The 24,246-nt window shown below is 45.7% G+C and overlaps 2 protein-coding genes across 5 annotated transcripts in view; one reads left to right on the forward strand and one right to left on the reverse strand.

The window, feature by feature from the left end:
* The window catches only part of pabpc4 (poly(A) binding protein, cytoplasmic 4 (inducible form)), a 42,183-nt gene extending 32,075 nt beyond the window's left edge, over nt 1-10,108 (reverse strand). The window contains exons 1-3 of one of the 4 annotated variants that reach the window (XM_085962698.1): nt 9,375-9,464; nt 6,609-6,788; nt 350-543 (exon numbers count right to left, since the gene is read on the reverse strand). In XM_085962698.1, coding sequence (XP_085818824.1) covers nt 350-523 — 174 coding nt within the window. In that variant the 5' untranslated portion in view covers nt 524-543; nt 6,609-6,788; nt 9,375-9,464. Of the gene's footprint in view, nt 1-349; nt 544-6,608; nt 6,789-8,733; nt 8,984-9,374 lie in introns of those variants that run through there. The other 3 variants (XM_085962699.1, XM_085962697.1, XM_085962696.1) reach the window with 3 other exon arrangements.
* ak2 (adenylate kinase 2) overlaps nt 9,437-24,246 on the forward strand; it is a 122,322-nt gene continuing 107,512 nt past the window's right edge. The window contains exon 1 of the mRNA XM_085962702.1: nt 9,437-9,543. The gene's annotated coding sequence lies outside the window, so the exon portion shown is untranslated. The remainder of the gene's footprint in view (nt 9,544-24,246) is intronic.

Below are 24,246 nucleotides of genomic sequence, written 5' to 3' on the forward strand. Positions count from 1 at the left end.
AAATTGGTCAATTTGTGCATTAATAATGGCATGCGTCGTTCAGACGCCATTAATTTTTCACCAAAATCTGGCCCATAGAAATAATAGACTTTTCTTTGGGTTAGCGTTTGTAACTGGAATGTTCATTTCACTGGTACTAAGTTACTACGGCTAGCTGTGTCCCAAAAGTTCCTGCAGGTCACATACCCTGGGGTAGAATTCAGCTCAAAAGACTGTTGTGATTCAAAAGACTCTCTGATAATGTCATCAGATCTCCAACATAAAAACTTACAAGGTTGTTGCATCAGGGAACAAAAGGATAGCAAGAAGTCCAAGATTAGCTTTCATTCTGTCATGGTTGCAAACCCACCTTACAAGACAAGATGTTTCCAAATGCGGAGAAGGTGTCGTACAAAGCCTTGTTGTCAATGGATTTGTCCAGGTTCTTGATGAACACATTACCAACACCCGACTTCCTCAGTGATGGGTCACGCTGTGACCACATGATGCGGATTGGTTTTCCCTTGATGACATCAAAGTTCATGGTGTCCAAGGCACGTTCAGCTACAATAGTAAGAAAACTTCAATAGCTGTCCATCCAAAGCTAGAGTTAATAGGGTCTATAATCAAGATACGGAAATAGGTTGCACAGCATAATAAAATGCTGTCCTGTCCCCTCTATGCCAAACTCCTTTGTCTAGATAGCTAGATGATCCAGCTCAGTAAACACTACCAAAAGCATCAGGATCACTCATACAGATAAGCCACAAAATTTGTTTCAACAGTGAAAGAAAAGCCCTCCCTCCCAGAAACCTTGGACAAGATCAGCAAACTCACTGTTCAAGGGCCAAAAAATAATAAATTCTGTTCTTGTTCACGACCTATGCTGAAGAGGAATTATATAGATCTGACACAACAGATGGCAGGATTGTTAACTGACTGGTTGATACTGTGCTTCACTCAACATAATCAACTGGCAGACTTAATGATGTACTACAAAATACTATAATAAGGTTTTAACCGTGATTCCCCACAAATTAGTTCCTAATCTGGAGCAAATACGGCATTTCTGTATAGAGAAGAATGGGTAATTACGACAAGAGCGACTTAAGTTCGATTCAAAAAGGCTTCGTATAGAGTAGCATTGACAGGTGTTCTGCCTTTGTCAGATAAGGGAAACGCGTGTCATAAGAAATCTATGAGAAGGGATATAAAAAGTTGTTTAAATGCAGTATACACATTTTGGGTTTTTCTCTGCTTAGGGCAGAACACAACTGTAAATGCAGTAAAATATTGCAAGTTTTAAGACAGCTACAACTATCATTTTTTAAATGCTTTAACGTTAACTATTCCACCAAGATAAGCACTCATTAAAGTAAAACTTACATTTTTTTAAATTCGTTCCTGGGATGTGGGCATTGCTGGCAAGGCCAGCATTTATTACCTATCCCTGATTACCCTAGAGAAGGTGATGGTGAGCTGCCTTCTTGAACCGTTTGTGCTGTTAGGGAGGGAGTTCCAGGATTTTGACCCAGCGACGATGAAGGAACAGCGATATATTTTCAAGTCAGGATGGTGTGCAACTTGGAGGGGAACTTGGAGGTGGTGGTGTTCCCATGCACCTGCTGCCCTTGTCCTTCTAGGTGGTAGAGGTCACGGGTTTGAGAGGTGCTGCCGAAGACTTGGCGAGTTGCTGCAGCACACCTTGTAGATGGTACACACTGCAGCCACGGTGCGCCAGTGGTGAAGGGAGTGAATGTTAATGTGGTGGATGGGGTGCCAATCAAGCGGGCTGCTTTGTCCTGGATGGTGTTAAGCTTCTCGAATGTTGCACTCATCCAGGCAAGTGGAGAGTATTCCATCACACTCCTGACTTGTGCCTTGTAGATGGTGGAAAGGCTTTGGGGAGTCAGGTGACACTCGCCACAGAATACCCAGCCTCTGACCTGCTCTTGTAGCTGGTCCAGTTAAGTTTCTGGTCAATGGTGACCCCTCTCCAGGATGTTGATGGTGGGGGATTCGGCAATGGTAACGCCATTGAATGTCAAGGGGGGGGGGGGGGGTGGTTAGACTCTCTCTTGTTGGAGATAGTCATTGCCTGGCACTTGTGTGGCTTAACTGCTTTCAGGATGTTTTTACCTCAGTTTTCATTGGACCATTATACAAAATGTTTGTGCCAGAAAGGAAAGTTAGTAGTTTTATAAATCCTTTAGCAACTGAAGCACAGTATCAAGACTTGCACAAAATGCTGATCAAATCACAAAATGACGACGAGCTCTATTAATCACCGTTATATAGTTATGAAAGAGTATTTGTAGTTTTCATTTTAATTGCTGAGAAAGTTGTGGGTGTTTAAAATATAAAAGTGAAACCCTTGAAAGTTATTTACACCTTCTCCTTTCTATTTCTCTGCTCACGCCATGGCCCAACTTTTACTAGTAACACTCTGAAAACAGAAGTACACAAGCATGGCTTGGGGCATCATTCTCTTCCCCCGTCTCTTCAAATACCCTTTGTTAAGGAATCACCTAACCTAAACACAGTACCTCCTCAGAGACATGCCTGGAATCAGGAACTCATTCGGAAGGGCAGAAACATAAACCCACATCTTACCACTTTGCACCTGTACACTACATTGCTGGTTAGTAAAGCGTATTGAAGTGGTTCTACAAACTCTCATGACAACATTTTTGTGCTGTACTGCTTCATACCCCAAGAGGGAAAATTCAATTTTACAACAGCAAATTCCAAAAATAAATACTTGGCATATGCCCGCATAAGCTTCTTTGCAGTTCTACTATTTAATTGCGATGCAAGTAAAATTTCAATAGCAGTCGAACAGAATTAGATCAGTCAAAAATTTTCAAGTCAATCACCTTAATGTTAATATTTCGCATTTTGATTCCATGAGCTGTTTGCAACAGGCTTGGCCAGTCCCGCTATGCCATCCCCGCAGGTCTCTCAAAGTCATCAAAAGGTACCAGCTCACATTTTGCTGAGCTCTCCATTTGTGAATACTTTGCATCAGTCTGCGAAAAGCTTCATTCATTGAATTTTGTGGGCGACAATTTTTCCTTATCCCAACTTTCCCTCATCCCAACTTTCCCAAGTGCTAGTTTCTCCCCCCAATACATTAACTAGAAGGGTAACATATAAACCTCACTTGTGCATATAAAATGATCAATTTAATACATCACCACCACCCCAACCCCCCTCCACCAAATAAAAGTTTTCACAGTTCGGTGGAAAGCAAGATTGGAAAGTTTAATAACATTTTTAAAAAGCATTCTTGGGATAGCTGCTTTCATGTAGTCACACTCAAGGCTGACTAATTCAACCTAGTTTATAGTTTATCAGTTAAAATTGCATTCTATTAATGTTTGGGCAATGTGGTTCCCATGGTTCATAGAGATATGTCCCCGAGTCATTTCATACAGCAAGAATTATTCTGATTGGATTTCAGAGTAATATTTCCACTGCCATTACGGTGGTGCAAATTCATAATGCGAATGTATAACATGGAGTAACGGCTGGAATCTGGGTACAGTGACAGCAAATACTCTGCATTTCACCCTTTCAATATGGATAGTAGAACACTGTCACCTTGTTTAAATGGTTACATCCTCTTAAACAGTCACATCTTCCTGTAAAAGTTTCTGATTGAATGTGACTTGTACCTGGATTAAGCAGCCACCTAGTAAACTGATAACAGCCATTGATATAATAGTTTAAATATTTTAGCAGTACAAGGAAATCTAACCCACATGCAAATTAACAAACAACTGCAGTTTAAAACCGAAAGGCAAAAAACATTTGGCACCAAAATTCAAAGAATTTGGACTAGTTCTGAAGATGAATTAACAAGTTTGAACTGGTAGCAACCTAAGCACATGCAAATTCATCCCTTCCACTCCGCTTAATGACTTGTTATCTCTGCAGAGATTTAAAGTAACCAGATCAATTTCAGGTCATCAGTTTAATAAAATGATGTTTACTGCTACCATGCAAGTTTTATTGCATCAGAGAGAGCGAGACAGCGAACTAATGCAACTGTACTGCCATGTATTGTTCCTTGAATATGCTTCATATAATTAGGCCAAGATTCATTCCTTTTCTTCCCTCAAACCAAAAAAAACTACAGCTTTTAATTCAGCATTTTTGACCCCTGAAATTATCAGTTGAACTTTTAAAATCTCAGCTTCGGCAGCAACTTCTCCTGTTTAAAGAAATCAAATCAAATAAATATTAGCAGGTTTGCAGATGTTAGGTTTATTTTTCACTTGCACAGAACCTCAGTACAGTCAGTGCTACAAATGCTGTACCTAGTATTTTATGAGTATGAAAGCTAAACCCTAAATAAATGTAACTCTTCTAAGAACCATGTGCATTCTTCCCAAGAGCTCCGGTTTCAGCTTCCAAATTCCTCACATTGGTGAAGTTTCCATGTCTGCAAGAATTAGCAGTCCTGTATTTTCCAGTATTTAAAGAGAACACTTACATTAACTATCTTGTAACTTGTCAGGCTTTCTGTAAATTCTGAAGTGATGTGTAATGTTTATGCTGTATTTTATTTTACATGTACACTCAAAGTCGATGAAAGCTACATTGTCATGTTAAATGATAATACACAGCCATTTCACAAAAGCACCATCAATAGACGATGTAACCTCTTTTGTACTTCGTTGCTGGCTATTTTTAGCGAGTGGTCCTTTAAAGGCATGTGCTGGCAAAAGAGCTGAATCAACATTACACTCACCACACGGTATGAGCCAATCTCCTTTCCTGGGGTTTAGCTAAAATAAAATCTCAATGGACAGACACTATTTAAGTTACTGATTTAGAACCAGGGACATTGGAACATTTCTGGCCTTTAGAAGATGTATTTAATTCAAGAAAATATAATGGCAATTAATGTAAAGAAAGACAATCAGCCTCAAAAATTCAGGCACTTTCGAAGTTTATCACACCTACATTCTCAAACATTTCTATAGTTGACATTTAAAATTAAAGTAACCTTAAAAGAAAACATTTTGGTCCTAAATTCTAAACGTTCAAAGCTCCGTGGATACAGTTCCATTTGATTTTTTAAAAAGCAGACCAACAGAATTTAACTTTAATGTATAAGTAAGAAGCCATAACCAGTTGAAAAAAATTGACCGGTATATTGTTTTCAACTATTAATGACATTTTGAACAGTGTGCACATACCTACTGAGCTACTATGGGGACATGTAGAAATTGCATGTTTCTGACAGTATTCATCTTCCAAACTGCTGCACAAGCAATTTGAGGTTAAAAAAGTGCCAGTGAAAGCTGTTACTTTTTTTTTTTAAAAAGCTTCATTTCCTGACATTCAAATTTGGAACAAGTTACTTCATCTTTCTGACATTTCTATTGTTTCTTGTAACATTCTGCATTACCAGCACCATATTTTTCCTCTCCCTTATTGTTTTTGCTAGTTTTGTGCATAGAAGCCTGTATCCACTTTCGAGGATTCAACTCTACTCTCCATTGTTTCAATGCCAATGAAAAAAGCATTTTTAACATCTATGTCATAGCAAAGCTGATGGTCCACCTTTATTTTACTATGGATATGTCATAGTGCCATTGATCTAATGAGATCAACTCGTGTAAAGCAGACCAACAGATCTTAACTTTGATTAATGGTACAAAGTCATAACCAATGGAAAAAATTGAACGGTTATTTGTTTTCACCTATTCATGATATTTTGAACAGCGTTTACATACCTAGTGAGCCAGCTGTAGAAATGTGTGTTTCTGGCAGTAATTATAATCTGTTTAAAATGTGATTCAAGTGACAAAATTTAGGTTGAAATTATGCACTCCATAAAGCATTGATGCTGCATGGAAGTTAAAATTGACATTTGTGTGTCCTTAATTTTTACATATAGAATAGCAGTTGGGTTGGAGTGAATACACTTCCGATTCCAAGTGTGTGCCACAATCAACCTGTTGTGAAAAGAGTGTGAGGCTCAAGTGGTTTACATAAGTATCAGACCAAGTCTTAACCTTTTGTAACTCACAAAGGGACTTTGTACAGTGCAATGGTGGTTATGATTTTTTTATACTACAGGCGTGCCAATTGTGAAAATACCCAGATATATAGTTTGGGATTTTGTCATACAAATTTGAGTTGTCTGGAGAAAGCATTTTAACTATGACCCTGCTGCATAGTATTGGTCTGTTACAGATGGCAGCTGTAATGGATCAATTTGAAGAACTGAATTAAAAGCATCATATAAGAAGCATATTGATACATTAAAATTATTTTTCCCCATAAAGCATATCAGCATCAATATGCTAACGAGCCTAGTGACAACACTGATGCAGCAAATACTAGTAAGTGGCTTCCGAGACTTGCTCAACTCTGCTATGATTAGCTTATGAAGGCAGCATCATTTTTTTTTTTTTTTTTACATTAGTTGACAGAAAGGGGATAAAAAACAGATTTCATGATGGAAAACCTCGCCTAAATCAAGTGACAAGAAAAGTCACTAATACAGGGGAGAAAAGAATTAGTGATACTAGAAAGTTGTATGGTGAGCACATTAGAATACTGCTTCATATTTCATTTATGGATAATGTGTAAATGCTTGAGTTGCTCCTTACCATGCGTGTAGGTTGCTGGTAGTTGAACATTTATTTCTGAATTAGATAAAGGAGGATTCCGATTGGCTGAGAACTGTGGTTAAGCCCACGATAGTTGCACAGTTTCGCTCAGCATCAGAACCTTTCATTGTTTTGTGTTAGAGCTGGTGCTGTGATGTCAGGAGGATCACAGAACAACAACTGAAAAAGATTTTTTAAACATTTTAACAGACATTAAAACAAAGTGAAACTAATAATCTAAGTGCAACAATGAAAGCAAAAGGTATAATTATCCATATTTCAGCACACCAGTTACTGTTTTAAGCACTCTAACTTGTGCCAAGATATACACTCATGTGCTGAAACTTGCACTGCTGAACAAGATGGTGTACATTATCTGCTGGTATCCTGTTAAGTGAATTTAAAAGTGCACGACAGCACTTTAAATACCTTTCCTTATCATAGAGATTGCAAGTGGATAGAGGCTGATCCCTCAATTATTCAATCACATTAGGGGACAAAGTAGCACATGAAATGGCTGAACACTGCACTTTCTAAAGTGAACATGAATACCCTTCTGCTGATAATCCCCATCATTGTTGCAAATACACAAAACTTGACCCAACAATCAGGGAAATGGAGAGGGTCTACATGGTAGCATGACTGTGCAGAAAGTAAGCAGTGCCAGATTCGAATGAATGAACTAGTCCAACACAGCAGACAGGAAACAAAAATCTTTAAAAGTACAAGATCAGAGAGTAATATACTAGAACCCATGTTCTAGCAAGGACAGGGCAGTAACCGAAGAACAAAATGTTCCCACATTGTTTACTGGGCAAATGGATAACCTGATACAGTAGTGAACCATACATCCAGGGTTCAATAGCTAGTACCTGCCAAGTTCTCTGAATTCAACCCTGGGTTACAATCTGCTTCAGCATCGCTAGGTTTAAGGGAAGAGGAGAAACACTGCTAAACAATGTGGTGAAGCTTTCAATCACTGATGTACACCACATCACGCACTTCAGACAAATCCTCACTTTATTTCAATGAAATTTGAATACTGAAGGCTTATTCTTACTGCCTCTAATTTTGAATGTTAATATGCACATAACCCTAACCCAATTCTAGAGTATCACTGTGGTGACAGTACAGTAACACTTCTTTTGTCTCCCTCCTTCTGCCCCCTACAATGCAACGGGTCATTCAGACACCTTAACCAATCTTCATACAGATGTCCTAATAGCAACAGCCTGCTGACTGTTAGATCGTGGACATGCACTTTCCAGCAGGGTTCACCAGACAGAGAGCAGGAGCAGGACGCTAGCTGCTTTTCTTCCCCTCCCTAGCCCAGGAGCACCGAAGACAATTCTAGTGTGTTTCTTTCACCACCCCAGCTGAAATCAGCTAACAAACCGTCTCCTAGTCTGTTTGGCCCAGTACCACATCAGGTGCTCCACCTGCCCACTGAGCCATGGGGGCGCTCTGCAACATTTCTTCCACAAGGACACGAGGCCCGTAAGTGTGCCACGTTATTGCATGCCTGAAATGCAGTTCCACCTACTAGATATTCAGCTTAGTGTGTCCGTGTTCCTGCCTGCAATTTCCTTAGAACATCGTAAAAGAACTGTGTCTCATGCCAATTGACTGCCAACCATTACAATGGCAAATGTTAAACCTAAGAAATCACACAACACCAGGTTATAGTCCAACAGCTTTATTTGAAATCACAAGCTTTCGGAGCGCTGCTCCTTCTTCACCTGAAGAAGGAGCAGCGCTCCGAAAGCTTGTGATTTCAAATAAAGCTGTTGGACTATAACCTGGTGTTGTGTGATTTCTTACATTTGTCCACCCCAGTCCAACTCCGGCATCTCCACACCAAATGTTAAACCATTATTGATTTTCATACATGTATACATACAGTGATCCCCAAGTCATCAGATTTCTGTCCCTTCACCAGATTTCTGAATGTTTCCATTTACTAGCCTATTATTTCTGTTTTCTGCAATTATATCACCGTTTCCCTTTGGGAAATTGATGCTGTATTTCAGAAAATAGAACAGGGAATCTCCCACATAAGAAAAGTTTGAAAAGCATAGTGTAAACTACAATTGAACTCGACAAAATCAGTTGGTAGCACCCTCACCTCAGAGTCAGAAGGTTGTGGGTTCAAGTCCCACTCCAGAGACTTCAGCGCAAAAATTTAGGCCGACACTCCAGTGCAGTGCTGAGGGAGTGCTGCACTGTCAGAGGTGCCGTCTTTGGGATGAGGTGTTAAAGCGAGGCCCCGTCTGCTCTCTCAGGTGGAGGTAAAAGATCCCATGGCACTATTTTGAAGAAGAGCGGGGGAGTTCTCCCCGGAGTTCTGGCCACTATTTATCCTCAATCAGCATCACTAAAAGAGATTATCTGGTCATGATCACATTGGTTTGTGGGAGCTTGTTGAGCGCAAATTGGCTGCCACGTTTCCTACATTACCTCCAGAAGTACTTCATTGGCTGTAATGTGCTTTGGGACGTCCGGTGGTCGTGAAAGGCGCTGTACAAATGCAAGTCTTTATTGAATAAAAAAACACATTTCCCTTAGCTTGAAAATGGGGCATTTGCCTTGCTATTGATAATTTGGCGAGACGTCAATTCCCTAGAAGCCTACATACTCCCCCAAAAGCTGATCATTTATAAAGGCTCTTCTCCCCACCCCAGGGAGAAGGGCTTGGTGGAAGACCAACATCTGAAGACCCCAAAGGAGACTGTGGATTTGCAGAAAACCATAAAGTAATGCGCTCACCGTCTGCGGGCTGCTGGAAGTTGACATAGGCGTATCCGAGCGACCTCCGGGTGATCATGTCCCTGCACACCCTGATGGACAGCACGGGCCCGGCCGGGCTGAACTTCTCGTACAGCATCGCCTCGGTCACGTCTGGGTGCAGGTCGCCGACATAGAGCGAGGCCATGGGGTAAGTGGCGCCGGTCTGATTCATCCTCCGACACCGAGAGAGTCCGACAATAAATCACTTTTAAAAGGGGGGAAGGAGGAGAAAGAAAGAGCTTTTTAAAAAAAAAACCGCCGGAGAAGAACTGTCGAGAAATGATCGAACCGATTTAGTCTTTTTTTGTTGGATGTCAAACGCTTAAGCCTGTGGCCTAGGCAGTTTCTCTTGGGATTCCCGTTTCTTTTTCTTTTTCTTTTATATTTTTTTTTAAAAACCGCTTCGAATACTTCAGTTTCCAGAAACTTCGGCAGGTTTGTCCGAACAGTAAATTCCAGAGCGTGGTTCAGGCCGGCTCGGCTTTTATCCTTTTGCTTACAGCCTTTAAAAATTCAAAATGAACGGGTTTTTTTCCTTCCTTTCTTTAAAACTTGGTTCCGCCGATTTTTATTTGGGTTTTTTTTTATAAATTTTTTTTAATTTTAATTTTTTATTTTTTTTGAAGTGTGTGTGCGCGCGCTGCTGGAGCTTGTCCCACTCACACGCACATTAACTGGTATCTGTGGCCAGGAGACGGAGGAAGAGTAGTCCAGGGAGCAGGCCTTTTATACCAGCCACAAATAGCTCGTCATTTCCTGCAGCACTATGGAAGCAAGGCAAAGAACCAAAGAGAGAACCAGCCAACCCAAGGTCAGTCAGCCCCGGTGGCTGCCCTCTGCAGGCTCAGCAGCTCAAAGCCCCACAAAAGTTCAGTTGGTAACAAATTACAGTCCAAAAAAGGCTGAAGCACATAAACATCTGGGATCAATGTTCATCAGTGTACGTTACGCCCCAAAAGGTGGGCGCACACGGGGCGTAATGGACCACCAAATTGGGTTCCGCCTGATTTCCACCCATTTTGCACCCCCGCTCGATGTTGCGGTCATGTCTGGGACAGAATCATAGAATCATAGAAATTTACGGCACAGAGGGAGGCCATCAGACCCATCGTGTCTGTGCCGGCCGAAAAAGAGCTATCCAGCCTAATCCCACTTTCCAGCTCTTGGTCCGTAGCCTTGTCGGTTACGGCACTTCAAGTGCCTATCCAAGTGTTTCTGCCTCTACCACCCTTTCAGGCAGTGAGTTCCAGACCCCCCACCACCCTCTGGAACATAGAAACATAGAAGATAGGAGCAGGAGTAGGCCATTCGGCCCCTCAATGCAATCGTGGCTGATCATCCAAATTCAGTACCCTGTCCCTGCTTTCTCCCCATATCCCTTGATCCCCTTAGCCTTAAGAAATATATCTAAACTCCTTCTTGAATATATTTAATGAATTGGCCTCAACTGTCTTCTGTGGTAGAGAATTCCACAGGTTCACCACTCTCTGGGTGAAGAAATTCCTCCTCATCTCAGTCCTAAATGGCTTACCCCTTATTCTTAGACTGTGACCCCTGGTTCTGGACTCCCCTGCCATCGGGAACAGTCTTCCTGCATCTAGTCTGTCTAGTCCTGTTAGAATTTTATAAGTTTCAATGAGGTGAACAATGTTCGCCTCAACTGCTCTCTAATCCTTCTACCCATTACTTTAAATCTATGCCCCCGGGTTATTGACCTCTGCTAGGGAAAATAGGTCCTTCCTATCCACTCTATCTAGACACCTTTTTATAGAAGGTAGAAGTTCCCAGCCAAAGCATTGGGGAATCTTCATTTCAATATTAAGAAGATTGGGGGGGGTGTGAGTAGATGTCTGGTCGCTCTATTTCACAGCTGGCAGGCATACCAAAGAAACAAAGCCTTGCTTTTCTATAGTGCTTTTCACAACCTCAGGATGTCCCAAAGCGCTTTACAGCCAATGCAGTACTTTTGAAGTAACAACAACTATGAACAATAGCAAAATACTGCAGATGCTGGAAATCTGAAATAACAACGGAAAATGCTGGAAACACTCAGCAGGTCAGGTGGCATCCGTGGACAGAGAAACAGAGTTAACGTTTCAGGTCTGTGAAGTGTAGTCACTGTTGTAATGTAGGAAACACGACAGCCAATTTGCACACAGCAAGCTCCCATACCAAGTCCAAAGCACACCCAGGAAAACTGGTGTCCAGAGTCACTAGGAGTGGACCATCAGCCAGCAGTCATTTAAGAATACTGAATTTAACAGATGTGTTTTTAGGCTATTTCTGGGTCATTTTTTCCATGGATGGGGTCCTGCTGGCACTTCATCTTTCATGAGCCTTTGTGCCAGTAACCCTTATTTTTTGCCTGCAGCTCCCTTTCCTAGCACTAATGTATTTCCCAATTGGGAATGCTTCAAGCTGGTGTTCAAAAGAAGAGGAAGTCCTATAAAACAATGAAAGACAGGTCAGGCCTGAAGTGTTGTGTGTGTTCATGTCAGTACCCACACACCCATATCTGCAGAGAGAAATGAGATACCTCACTTTGGTAGACATAGTGCTTATGGATGCTCCTCTTCCCAAAGGAACCTGTGCCAACCAACTCCTGATGGCATCAGTAGGATATGTGAATGCCTGACTAGCCACTATGATGGATGGTTCTTCAAAAGCACCCAATCACAACCTGTCATGCTTTATGTGGTATAATAGCAAAATACTGAGGATGCTGGAAGTCTGAAATAACAGAAAATGCTGGAAATACTCAGCAGGCCAGGCAGCATCCGTGGAGAGAGAAACCGAGTTAACGTTTCAGGTCTGGGACCCTTCATCAGAACTGGAAAAAGCTGGAGATGTAACATATTAAGCAGATGCAGAGACGGTGGGGTGGGGGGGGGGGGTTAGGAGGGGAGGAAGGAATAGAAAGAACATCCTGTACTTTTGTAAGAGGCAGGAAAGATAAAATGTTGCAAATGGGAATGGCAAAAATCATACTGCATGAAAAATGGGGGCAGGGATAATTATCTGAAATTGTTGAACTCAATGTTGAGTCCGACAGGCTGCAAAGTGCCCAATCGAAAGATGAGGTGCTGTTCCTCGAGCTTACGTTGAGCTTCATTGGAACAATGCAATGTCCCGAGGACAGAGAGATCAGAGTGGGAGTGAAGCGGTGAATTAAAATGACAGGCGACCGGAAGCTCAGGTCACCCGTACGGACTGAACGGAGGTGTTCCGCCAAAAAAAAAAAAATGCTTTGTGGTACTGCATGAAAATGGCATACCAAGGTGATCAAGAGCCTAATTGGCCACACTTCCCAAAATGCCACCAACCATTTCTGCAGGCCCTGAGTACCTACTTGCCAATGATTATGTGGACCTGCCTTCTCCACGGTCTGGGTCAGCAGAGAGGCAGATGCAAAGCTCTGCCATCTGCTGCAGAGATACTTGTGGCTGCCATACAGCATATTCAGTGACTTTAATAATTTAGCTGTGGCCGCAACTGCTTGCTGATCTATGAGATGGTATTCTGGAATGGCACAGTGGGCCTTCTCACCACTCAAGCAGGATTACTTTGCCTTTACCAACAAACAGATGGTAACATACTAGGCTATCCTGTCACTTGTCTGCAAATGCCTGCCTTTCCCTTCCTTTCCTTTCTGCATGACACTTCTGAATCCCTGCCCTTTCAGCCTTGGTAAAGGCAGCTGATGGCTTGAAATGTCTTTTGAGGCTTTCTGAATTTTTGCCTTCCAATTGTGACACTCTCCTTTAATTGTCCTCATCTGTTTAAATTTCACGTATATATAATTTTTGTCTCCACCAACTAGTGTCCTTTCTACATCCATCTGAGTCTGCACCTGTAGCTATGGATAATCATGAAAAGCAGCTTATGCCAGAAAATTGAGAGCTATTAGCAATTGACCTTTCAAGAGGGATTTTCACAAATTCTATGGGGGTGATCTAATGAGACCATTGAAAGGTTTGCACCACTGCACCCTGTTAGATCCGTGATTCTGAGAGTATGATGTTTTTCAATAACCACACGGATGCTGTAACTTAACAATAAACAGGTATTTACTGGAGGAGGGTAGTCTCAAGACTGGGGGTACAGAGGTATGCGCAAGGCTTGTATACAGGTGTGGTCACTGCTGGTACTACAGTATACAGGAGCTGTAAAAGTAGTTCTGTCTTAAAGGTACATACACTACAATTCCTCCCCTTTTTAGATTAGTAGTACCCCTAATATTCAAATAACAATTAACACTTTAACATGTACATTAGACAACAATAGTCCATTTATAGATTCAGTCTTTGGGGCGGCTTCCTAACCCTTTCGGGATAGCGCCTTTCCTGAGGTTCTCGTTCTTGGTGCAGAGGCGATTCTGGCCCCTTTTCATCGGGTAGTTCATCGGTTTCCACTGCTACTGGTTCTGAGGTAGATGCTACCGGTATGTCGGGTTCATCCCCAGGTACTCGAGACATGGGGTTGACTCGTTCCTGTGACGCTAAGATCTGATCGACGTGGCGTCTCACAATGTTCTCCCCGACATCCACTGTGTACATTAATGGCCCCTGCCTTGTGCATATCGTTCCGGGTTGCCATTTCTCTGTTCGGTAGTCACGGGCCAAGACTGGTTGTCCTACATTGAAGCTCCTTGTCGGCTTCTCATTGATGTGCTGGAATTGTTTGTCCTCAACATTTCTTCGCACATTTGGTCTGAGCAAGTCCAAATGAGATCTCAACCTTCGGTTAAAGAACATCATGGCCGGGGTCTGGTTGGTAACTGCATGTGTCGCGTTTCGGTAGGCTAATAAGAAATTGTCCACCTTATGCTGTAGTGGAATTTCATCGTCGCACATGGCCTTTATCACCTTCTTAAAGGTTTGTACAAACCTCAGCCAATCCATTTGTGGCTGGATGATACGGGGCGGATGTGTAATGCCTTACCCCATTCCTTCTCATAAATTTTCGAAACTCTTCGGACACAAACTGTGGTCCATTATCAGAGCAAATCTGCTCTGGCAAACCGTTTCTGGCAAATATGGTCCGTAGGACTGCAATCGTTTTCTCTGTAGTGGCTGAGGACATTTTTATCACCTCAGGCCACTTCGAATGAGCATCCACTGCTATTAAGAACATTGAGTCCATGAATGGACCAGTGAAATCAATATGCACCCGTTGCCATGGAGAGGAGGGCCACTCCCATGGGTGTAGAGGGGCATGTGGTGGTGCATTTTGGACCTTCTGGCATCCTGAGCAGCTCTTAGTTAGGTCTTCGATTTGTTGATCGATTCCCGGCCACCACACAAGCCCTAGCAAGGCTTTTCATTTTCACTTCCCCCCCCCCCCCCCCACCCCAAGATGACCTTCATGTAGCTCATTTAGCACTCTCTCCCTTAACTTGGGTGGAATCACCACTCTGGATCCACACATCACTGTCCCCTGGCATACTGACAGCTGTTCTCTTCTGGATGAGAATGCTGGCAACAGTGAGTCGCCATGTGTTGGCCATCCCCTCACCGTCAAATCATATACCCGAGACAGCGTCGGATCATTTCGGGTCTCCTCTATATCCGCGTTCGTTACTGGCAATCGTTCAATTATTGACGAATAAAATATCTCGATAGGGTCCACTGCTGGTGCTTCCTCCACAGTAGGCAGTGGCAGGCGCGATAGCCCATCAGCGTTCCCATGCTGTTTCGTGCCTTTATATTCTATTTCATATTGATTTGCCCCTAGAAACAGGGACCATCTTTGTAACCGTTGTGCAGTCATCACTGGAACGCCCTTCTTAGGATTAAAGATGGAGACAAGTGGTTGGTGGTCAGTCAGCAAGGTGAACATCTGCCCATGCAGATAGTGGTTGAATTTTTTTACTCCCCATACTAGGCTGAGGGCCTCCCTGTCAATCTGGGCGTAGTTGCGCTCGGCTGAGGTTAGTGACCGAGACGCAAAGGCTACTGGCCTCTCCAACCCGTCTGGGAATTTGTGTGACAGCACCGCTCCAATACCATAGGGTGATGCATCACATGCCAAACGAATTGGTAGTGCTGGGTTGAAATGGGCCAACACCTCTTTTGATGTGATCAATTCTTTACACTTCTGGAAAGCTCGTCTACGTTCGTCATTCCACTTCCATGGTACCCCTGTTTGCAGTAGGGTGTTCAGTGGGTGTAATACCGTGGACAAATATTTGGTAAGAACTTGTGGTAGTAGTTTACCAGCCCGAGGAACGACCTCAGTTGTGACACATTTTCCGGTGCTGGAGCCTTGACTACTGCCTCAATCTTTTCAGGGGACTTATGTAACCCCTCTTCATCAATGGCGTGGCCACAATACGAGATCTGTTTATGGAAAAACTTGCACTTGTGGCGATTAGCTCGTAGCCCATACTCCTTTTAATCTGGTGAGCACCTTCTCCAAGTTGGCGAGGTGATCACTGTCATTTTCGCCCGTGACCAGGATGTCGTCCAAATAACACTGGGTCCCTGGAATCCCTTGCAGGACTTGATCCATTGCCCTTTGCCAGATAGCCGGAGCCGAGGCTACCCCGAACACCAGCCGGTTGTATTGATAGAGACCTTTATGAGTGTTAATCGTAAGGTATTGTTTCGAAGCTTCTTCTACCTCCATTTGCAAGTACGCCTGGGCTAGATCAATTTTGGTGAAGCGTTTACCTCCAGATAGTGAGGCGAAAATATCCTCAATTCGTGGAAGCGGATATTGTACCGTGTGAAGGACTGGGTTCACTGTCACCTTAAAATCCCCACAGATGCGGACCTTCTTTGGTTTCCCAGGCGTATTACTCAACGACCTCTTCATTACAGGAACGATGGGTGTAGCCCACTTGCTCCAGTCCACTTTGGACAGTACTCCTGAACGTTCCAACCCTTCCAGCTCTGCTTCAACAGCTGGTCTGATCGCATAAGACACTGGTCTGGCCTTCAGAAACTTTGGGCTTGCATTTTCCTCTATTTTAATCGTTGCTGTTATTCCTTTTAGTGTTCCGAGTCCCTCCTGGAACACTTCTTTTGCGTCAGTTAGCATTTTTGACAGTCGTCCAGGTGTGACGTCATCCTTTTTGGCCTCAACCTTCAGTGCCTGTATGGAATGCCAATCTAATTGTATCTTCCGGATCCATTCACGTCCTAGCAGTGGTGGTCCTCCATCTGGCAATACATATATATCCATTTTAGGTATTTCCTGGCCTTTATATATCACTTTTACCCTTATTTTTCCGTTGGGGTAGACTTTTTGCCCCATATACGTCTTCAAGACAATCTCTGTAGCTTTCAAGGGTATATGTGAAAATAGCCGCTTGTAGTCCCTTTTCGTTTATGACTGTTAGGGCTGATCCTGTGTCCAATTCCGTTTTCACTTGGACTCCGTCTATCTTGAGTGTAACCCAGATAGTCTGGTGATCCTCCATTTTGGTTACCTTATGTAGTTTCAGACAACCCAGCTCCTTGCTTCCGGAGTCTGTGTCACTTTTCTGTTTGTCTGAACCACTGTCCATCACCTGGTGTACCTTTTTGTACTTCTCCTGTGGAGATTTCTTACTGTTGGTTTTCTTCCCAGACCTGCAGACTCTTGCTATGTGTCCTGTTTTCCCACACTGTCTGCACACTTGGTCCTTGAACCAACAATCCTTCTGGTCATGTGTTGTTCTGCCGCAGCGATAGCACTTCCCTGTTCCATAGGACATTTCATTGGTGCCATATTCTTGCGGTCTCCGTTGTATCTCTGCAGCGCCCCTTGCGGCTGCTTCATGTGATACTGCCATTACTGAAAGCCTTGTCCAGCGTAAGATCCTTTTCTGATAGAAGCCGTTTCTGGGTTCCTTCACTTTGTAGCCCACACACAAACTTGTCCCTTAACGTATCTGCTAGTCCCGCTCCAAACTGGCAGTGTTTCGATAGCTTGCGCAGTTCCGTTAGGGACTCAGCATTGCCTTCGTCTTTGTGTTGGTTCCTTTTATGGAACTTACACCGTTGCTGATAGCAGAACGATTTGGGGTTTAAGTGGTCCTGTAGGATTTCTACTATGCTTTTGAAATTCTTGTTCACCGGCTTCTCTGGGGTTATTAGATTTCGCAGTAACCCATAAGATTTTGCACCCATGGAATTTAACAAAACCAGTGCTTTCCTAGCATCTGGCACTTCATTCGCCCTGCAGTACACCTCAATACGTTCCACATATGTCGCCCAATCTTCGACTTCATTGTCGAACGTAGAGATACTGCCACTCTTCGGCATCCCTGGGTGTGATTTAACTGTCAAAAATGGCGTCTCCCGCACTTCCCCTTCTCCGCTGACGCAAAATGGTATCTCCCGCGCTTTCCTTCCTTCCCGCACTCGCCCTTCTGCGCTGCGGCTTCTAAAAATGGTGTCTCCCGCGCTCTTCCTTCTCCATGGCGTCTCCCGCGCTCTCCCTCCTTCTCCCCGCGGACACTGTTCAGCCCTTGAGCCCTGGCTGTGCTCTGCGCGTATTTTTTTTTTTTTTTCTCGACGTCGCTCGGTCCTGAACCCGGCTGTTGCTTTACCCTCTCTCTCTCCGTTTTTTTTTTTTTTTTTTTTTCTCGACGCCGCTCGGTTTTCAACCCCCGGCTGCGCCCTGTGTGCTTCACCCTCTGTCTTACCCCGTCGATGCTGCTAGGCTTTCTCTCCGCCGTCGGTCGGCTCCAGCCGCCGCTGTCCGGGAAGGGTCTGCGCTGGACCTGTCGTCAGTCTCTTGCTGATCGTCGTGGCTGGGGAACCAAGCCCGGCTCTCCACAGCCTCCCTTGTGATGTTCACTCTCTGCCGGACGACTGGGCGGTTGCTCGTGGTCGACGCCCGTGTTCCTGGCCTCGACTTTCTTACACCGCCCTCCCGGAGCGAATCCTCGAAGGGAAATGCAGAGTTGCAGGTAGATTCGAATCGACACTCGTCGCCACTGTTAGATCTGTGATTCTGAGAGTATGATGTTTTTCAATAACCACACGGATGCTGTAACTTAACAATAAACAGGTATTTACTGGAGGAGGATAGTCTCAAGACTGGGGGTACAGAGGCATGCGCAAGGCTTATATACAGGTGTGGTCACTGCCGGTACTACAGTATACAGGAGCTGTAAAAGTAGTTCTGTCTTAAAGGTACATACACTACACACCCAGGCCATCCTGACGACATCCCTGCTTGTGCCTTCCTATGCAATGTGCAACCAGGCTGTCTTGGTCTTCTGGGGAGGTCTCTTCCGCCCATCGGAAGGGAAGAGGACCCCCCTGCATGCTCTGACTCCCTCCATGAGCATATGGAGAGAGCCATGGGAGAACCTGGGTGCAGCCCTGCACCTCTGTGCAGTCATTGTCAGTGTTTGTAGCACTTCAGTGCTGTAGAACACTGACAGCACAATTGTCAAAATAAAGTTGGCCGTGGTCCCTTTATGGAAGCCGGCTGATGACATGTCTGATGTGCCTCAATGAATCTGAGACTCGACGTTAACGGAGCAAAGCAAGGCTTTTATTAACTAAGAAAGTAACACACAGTGGAGAAGTGTCTCCCATCCGAAGATCTGCTGCACTGCCTGTGAGACAGTGCAGCCTGCTTAAGTAGTGGCCAGGTATGGGCGGAGCCTTGTACACAATACAGTACAGGTGGGGAAATGAAACTGAAACTAAACTAAACACAGAATACAGTGCCTGATGAACGGCATATTTCATCACATTCACCCCTTCTATAGATTTAATCTGTTCGGGGGTTTGATAGTCCTCTGTGACCGACGTGGTGTCCCCGGTGGCCTCCTGGGTCTCTGCCGGGGGCGCCGCCAGGGTTGTTGAAGGGGTAGTTGGTGGGGGCACCATTGGTCGATGTTCTTCCGGGGGTGATGAAAGAATAGTGGGTGGGTAAGAGTTGCTGTGATCGCTGTTGCTGTTGTGGTTGTTGTCGTTACCGACTGGGGCGACATCTTTTATGGACACGGTGTCCTCCCTTCCGTCGGCGTGCCGGACATACGCGTATTGGGGGTTGGCATGGAGTAGGTGCACTGACTCCACGAGGGGGTCCGTCTTGTGGTCCCTCACATGCCTTCGTACAAATACCGGACCTGGGGTGGAGAGCCATGACGGCATGGATACGCCTGAGGTGGATTTCCGGGGAAAGACAAACATTCGTTCATGAGGCGTGGCAGTACACAATAGCGACTGTATCGAATGGAGCACATCTGGGAGGACTTCCTGCCAGCGGGAGATAGGGAGGCCCTTGGTCCTTAGAGCTAGAGTGACTGCTTTCCATACTGTCCCGTTCTCTCGCTCCACCTGGCCGTTACCCTGGGGGTTGTAGCTGGTGGTACGGCTCGTGGCGATCCCCCTGGACAGCATGTACTGGCGTAGCTCTTCACTCATGAAGGACGCCCCCCTATCCGTGTGGATGTAGCTCGGCATACCGAACAGGCTGTTGAGGCATTTAATGACCGTGGCGCTGGTCATGTCTGGGCAGGGGAAGGCGAATGGGAAACTGGAGTATTCGTCCACAATGTTCAGGAAGTAAACATTGCGGTCGACTGACGGGAGGGGGCCCTTGAAATCCAAGCTGAGCCGCTCAAAGGGCCGTGTAGCTTTTGATTAAGTGGGCTCTATCTGGGTGGTAGAACCGAGGCTTGCACTCGGCGCAAGTGCGGCAGTTCCTGGTCAGAGACCGAACTTCCTCAATCGAGTAGGGTAAGTTGCGGGACTTTATGAAGTGGAACAGCCGCGTGACCCCTGGGTGGCAGAGGTCGTTGTGGAGGGTCTGTAGCCGATCCCCGGTGGCGCTGGCACACATCCCTTGTGAGAGGGCGTCGGGGGATTCGTTAAGGGCCCCTGGCCGGTAAATGATGTCATACTCGAAGGTGGAGAGCTCGATCCGCCACCTGAGAATCTTATCATTTTTAATCTTCCCCTTCTGTTTATTATTAAACATAAATGCTACCGACCGTTGGTCGGTAAGTAGGGTGAAGCGTTTGCCGGCTAGGTAGTGGTGCCAGTGGCGCACTGCCTCCACGATGGCTTGGGCCTCCTTTTCCACGGAGGAGTGTCTGATCTCGGGCCCTTGGAGGCTCCTTGAGAAGAAAGCTACGGGCCGTCCTGCCTGGTTGAGGGTGGCTGCCAAGGCAAAGTCAGACGCATCACTTTCCACTTGAAAGGGAGTGTTCTCGTCCACTGCCTGTAGCGTGGCCCGCTCAATATCCCGCTTAATGCTTTTGAAGGCGGCGTGGGCCTCAGCAGAGAGCGGAAAAGAGGATGCTTTCAAGAGGGGGCGGGCTTTGTCGGAGTAGTTGGGGACCCATTGGGAATAATAAGAAAATAACCCCAGGCACCTTTTCAGGGCTTTGGGAGTGTTGGGCAGGGGCAGCTCCCATAGGGGGCGCAATCGGTCGGGGTCTGGTCCGATTTCCCCATTCTCCACCACGCTGCCTAGTATGCAGAGGCGCGTGGTGTTGAAAACGCACTTGTCCTCGTTGTAGGTGCGGTTGAGTTTTTGTGCGGTTTTCAGGAACCTCTCGAGGTTCAAGTCGTGATCCTGCTGGTTGTGACCACAGATGGTGACGTTGTTGAGGTAGGGGAAGGTTGCCTGCAAGGACCATGTGGTCCATCTCCCTCTGGAAGACCGAGACCCCATTTGTCACCCCAAAGGGGACTCTGAGGAATTGGTAGAGGCGTCCGTTCGCCTCAAAGGCGGTGTACGGGCGGTCCTCTGGTCTGATAGGGAGCTGGTGGTACGCTGACTTGAGGTCGATGGTGGAGAACACCCGGTATTGGGCAATTTGGTTCACCATTTCTGATATGCGGGGTAGCGGGTAGGCGTCTAGTTGGGTGTACATGTTGATCGTTTGGCTATAGTCGATCACCATCCGTTTCTTCTCGCTACCCCTCACCACTACCACTTGGGCGCGCCACAGGCTGTTGCTGCGTTCAATGACGCGCTCCCTCAGCAGCCTGTCCACCTCGGTCGCGATAAACCGCCTGTCCTCCCAGCTGTACCTCCTGCTTTTGGTCGCTATTGGCCGGCAGTTGGGAGTAAGGTTCGCGAATAGCGAAGGCGGCTTTACCTTCAGGGTAGCCAGACCGCACACTGTGAGGGGCGGCTGGGACCCACCGTAATTGAGCGTGATGCTTTGGTGGTGGCACTGGAAATCCAGGCCCAAGATCACGCTCGCACATAGATTCTTCATGATTAGCAATTTAAAATTATCGTATACAGTTCCGTTAACGGACAATTGTACCGCGCAGTAACCCATAACGGTCGATGTCTGGGTTTTATCAGCCATAGAGATGGTGCCCCGAGCAGGGACCACTGTTAGAGAGGGTTGTTGTGCTAGTTCAGGGTGGATAAAACTCTCCGTGCTTCCACTGTCAATTAAACATTTAACCCCGCACCCGTTTACCTCGATGTCCACCATTGATTTGGATAGCTGGTGCGGTCTGGTCTGGTCCACTGTGACCGATGCCACTGTAGGGCCCTGATCGAGACAAGATGGCGTCCACGCTGTCTGCTCACAAAATGGCGGACCCCACGAGGTCGGGCAAGATGGCGTCCAAGATGGCCGCACACGCGGCGGTGGCGGGTTTTCCAGCGGGGTTCCCTCTGCACACCTTCCCGAAGTGCCCCTTCTTACCGCACTTAAAGCGGGTGGTGCCTTTCGCCGGGCACAGGTTTCTGGTGTGCTTCGGCTGCCCGCAGAAGTAGCAGTTGGGGCCCCGACACGTCGTGGCTGTCGTAGGGCTTCTGGGGGGAGAGCGGGGCCCCGACGGTGTCGGGCTGCCGGGCGGGGAAGATGCCTTCCAAGATGGCGGTGCCCTTGGTGCACACGTGGCGGCGTGGGCGGCGCGGGCTGAAGAGTAGGCGTCCAAGTTTCTCTGGGCCACATCCAGGGATCGCGCTGTATCCACAGCCTGTTTCAGGTCCAATCCCGTTTTTTCCAGTAGTCTCTGCCGGATGTAAGTGGAGCTGAGGCCTGTGATAAAGGCATCACGAACAAGCTCGTCAGTGTACACTGCGGCTTTTACATCTTGGCACTTGCCGTCTTTGCCAAGCGTTTTCAGGGTGACTAGGAACTCATCCAGCGATGTCGCTGTGCGCGAGTAGCGAGCAGATGCCTAGCGTACACCTCATTCGTAGGCTGCTGGTAATGCGCCTTTAGGATGTCGCAGGCGGCCGGGTACGTGTCGGCGTCTTGGATGAGGGGTGTAAACCCAGTGGCTTACCCAATTCCGCAGGATTCCGAGTTTCATACTTTCGGCGTCCGTAGCGCCTGTGATGGCTACGGAATTGTCCAGGAAGAATTCCATACGCTTAAACCAGTGTCCAATGCGTCCGAAGCATGCTGGTCCAAATCCAAACGTTCGGGTTTCAAGATTTGATCCATTGCGTTGAAAATTTAGTTAATAAAATTGATGTGCCTCAATGAATCCGAGACTCGACGTTAACGGAGCAAAGCAAGGCTTTTATTAACTAAGAAAGTAACACACAGTGGAGAAGTGTCTCCCATCCGAAGATCTGCTGTACTGCCTGTGAGACAGTGCAGCCTGCTTAAGTAGTGGCCAGGTATGGGCGGAGCCTTACACACAATACAGTACAGGTGGGGAAATGAAACTGAAACTAAACTAAACACAGAATACAGTGCCTGATGAACGGCATATTTCATCAGTGTCATGAAATGACGTCACCGGACCTGCTTCCTCTAATTGGCCCGGGAAACGTGCTGGGTGGGCTTAACAAGCCCCAGCAATGGCAAGTCATTTTCCAGAGCGGGATGGAGCCAGCAGTGGGGTCAGGACCCGACATCGCCCACCCCGGACCCACCAAGGTAAGTAAAATTGCGGCCAAAATCATTTAGAACTGACTTGGACCTGAAAATAAAAATCATCTCCGATGTTTACTCATCAACCATTTCAACTAGGCTACATGCAGCCATCAGTCATACAAATATTTGTAGGTCAGAAGGAACAGTCAGGAACTTCCTGTACTTAACTCTGTTACAGCAATATTGATACAGGTTGTGAGAGGCCTGGGAAGACTCCATTTTTATATTCTCTTATTAACTAACCTGAACTAAATAAATTGACAGTTATTAATTGTAATTTAAAGATTTCATTGTTATTGCTGCACTTATAATCATACTTATAAACTCTGTTGTAATATGCCCTGGGTAGACCCAATTAGATTTAAAATGGAAGAAACCAAATCACTGGGCCTTGCTTGGCCAAATTAAAGATGCTTTCCTCGCAGAACAAAACAGGCAGCTTGTCTGTGGGAACAGAACTAGAAGAATTAATAGAATTCCAGAGACTGAAACAAGAGGCAAAGGGACTGTAAGATTATCGTGGTTAGTTGATTTTTAGATATATGACCTGTAACCCTTTTGCTTCTAATTAAAAGCCTGTGAGTAAGCTGCAACCCAGACAGCTTGGGGTGAGAACGAGAATTGCCAAGGTCAAATAGAGGGCAGCTAGCCTGCGAAACAAGGCCAGGTGCAGCTGCCACTGTGTTGGAATATTATGGTATCTGCAGGCATTAAAAACATAGGCCTTTCGCAGCGAACAGCAAGGACACGATGGAGACATGTTCCATTTGTGTTGCCATAACTACCCCAGATATGATTAGAACCTGCGTAACCCAAGGTGCTGTAGATGTGGCATCTTTATGATTGGATTTTGTGTTTGGGGTGTAGGCCAGTGATTGGTTCAGGAGGACTCCATAGGTTTTGAATGAGAGTAAGGGTATAAGAAGGGGTCTCTCCGACACTTGGGTTGCAAAGGCATTCGGCAAAGATCTTGGGAACATCCAGCAGATGAGCCAAGGAGGGAATCAGGTTGGTGGAGGACCCACACACGTCACAACG

The sequence above is a fragment of the Somniosus microcephalus genome, chromosome 20, assembly GCF_052327205.1.
Source record: "Somniosus microcephalus isolate GS21.2 chromosome 20, FLI_Smic_1.0, whole genome shotgun sequence".
Lineage (NCBI taxonomy): Eukaryota > Metazoa > Chordata > Chondrichthyes > Squaliformes > Somniosidae > Somniosus > Somniosus microcephalus.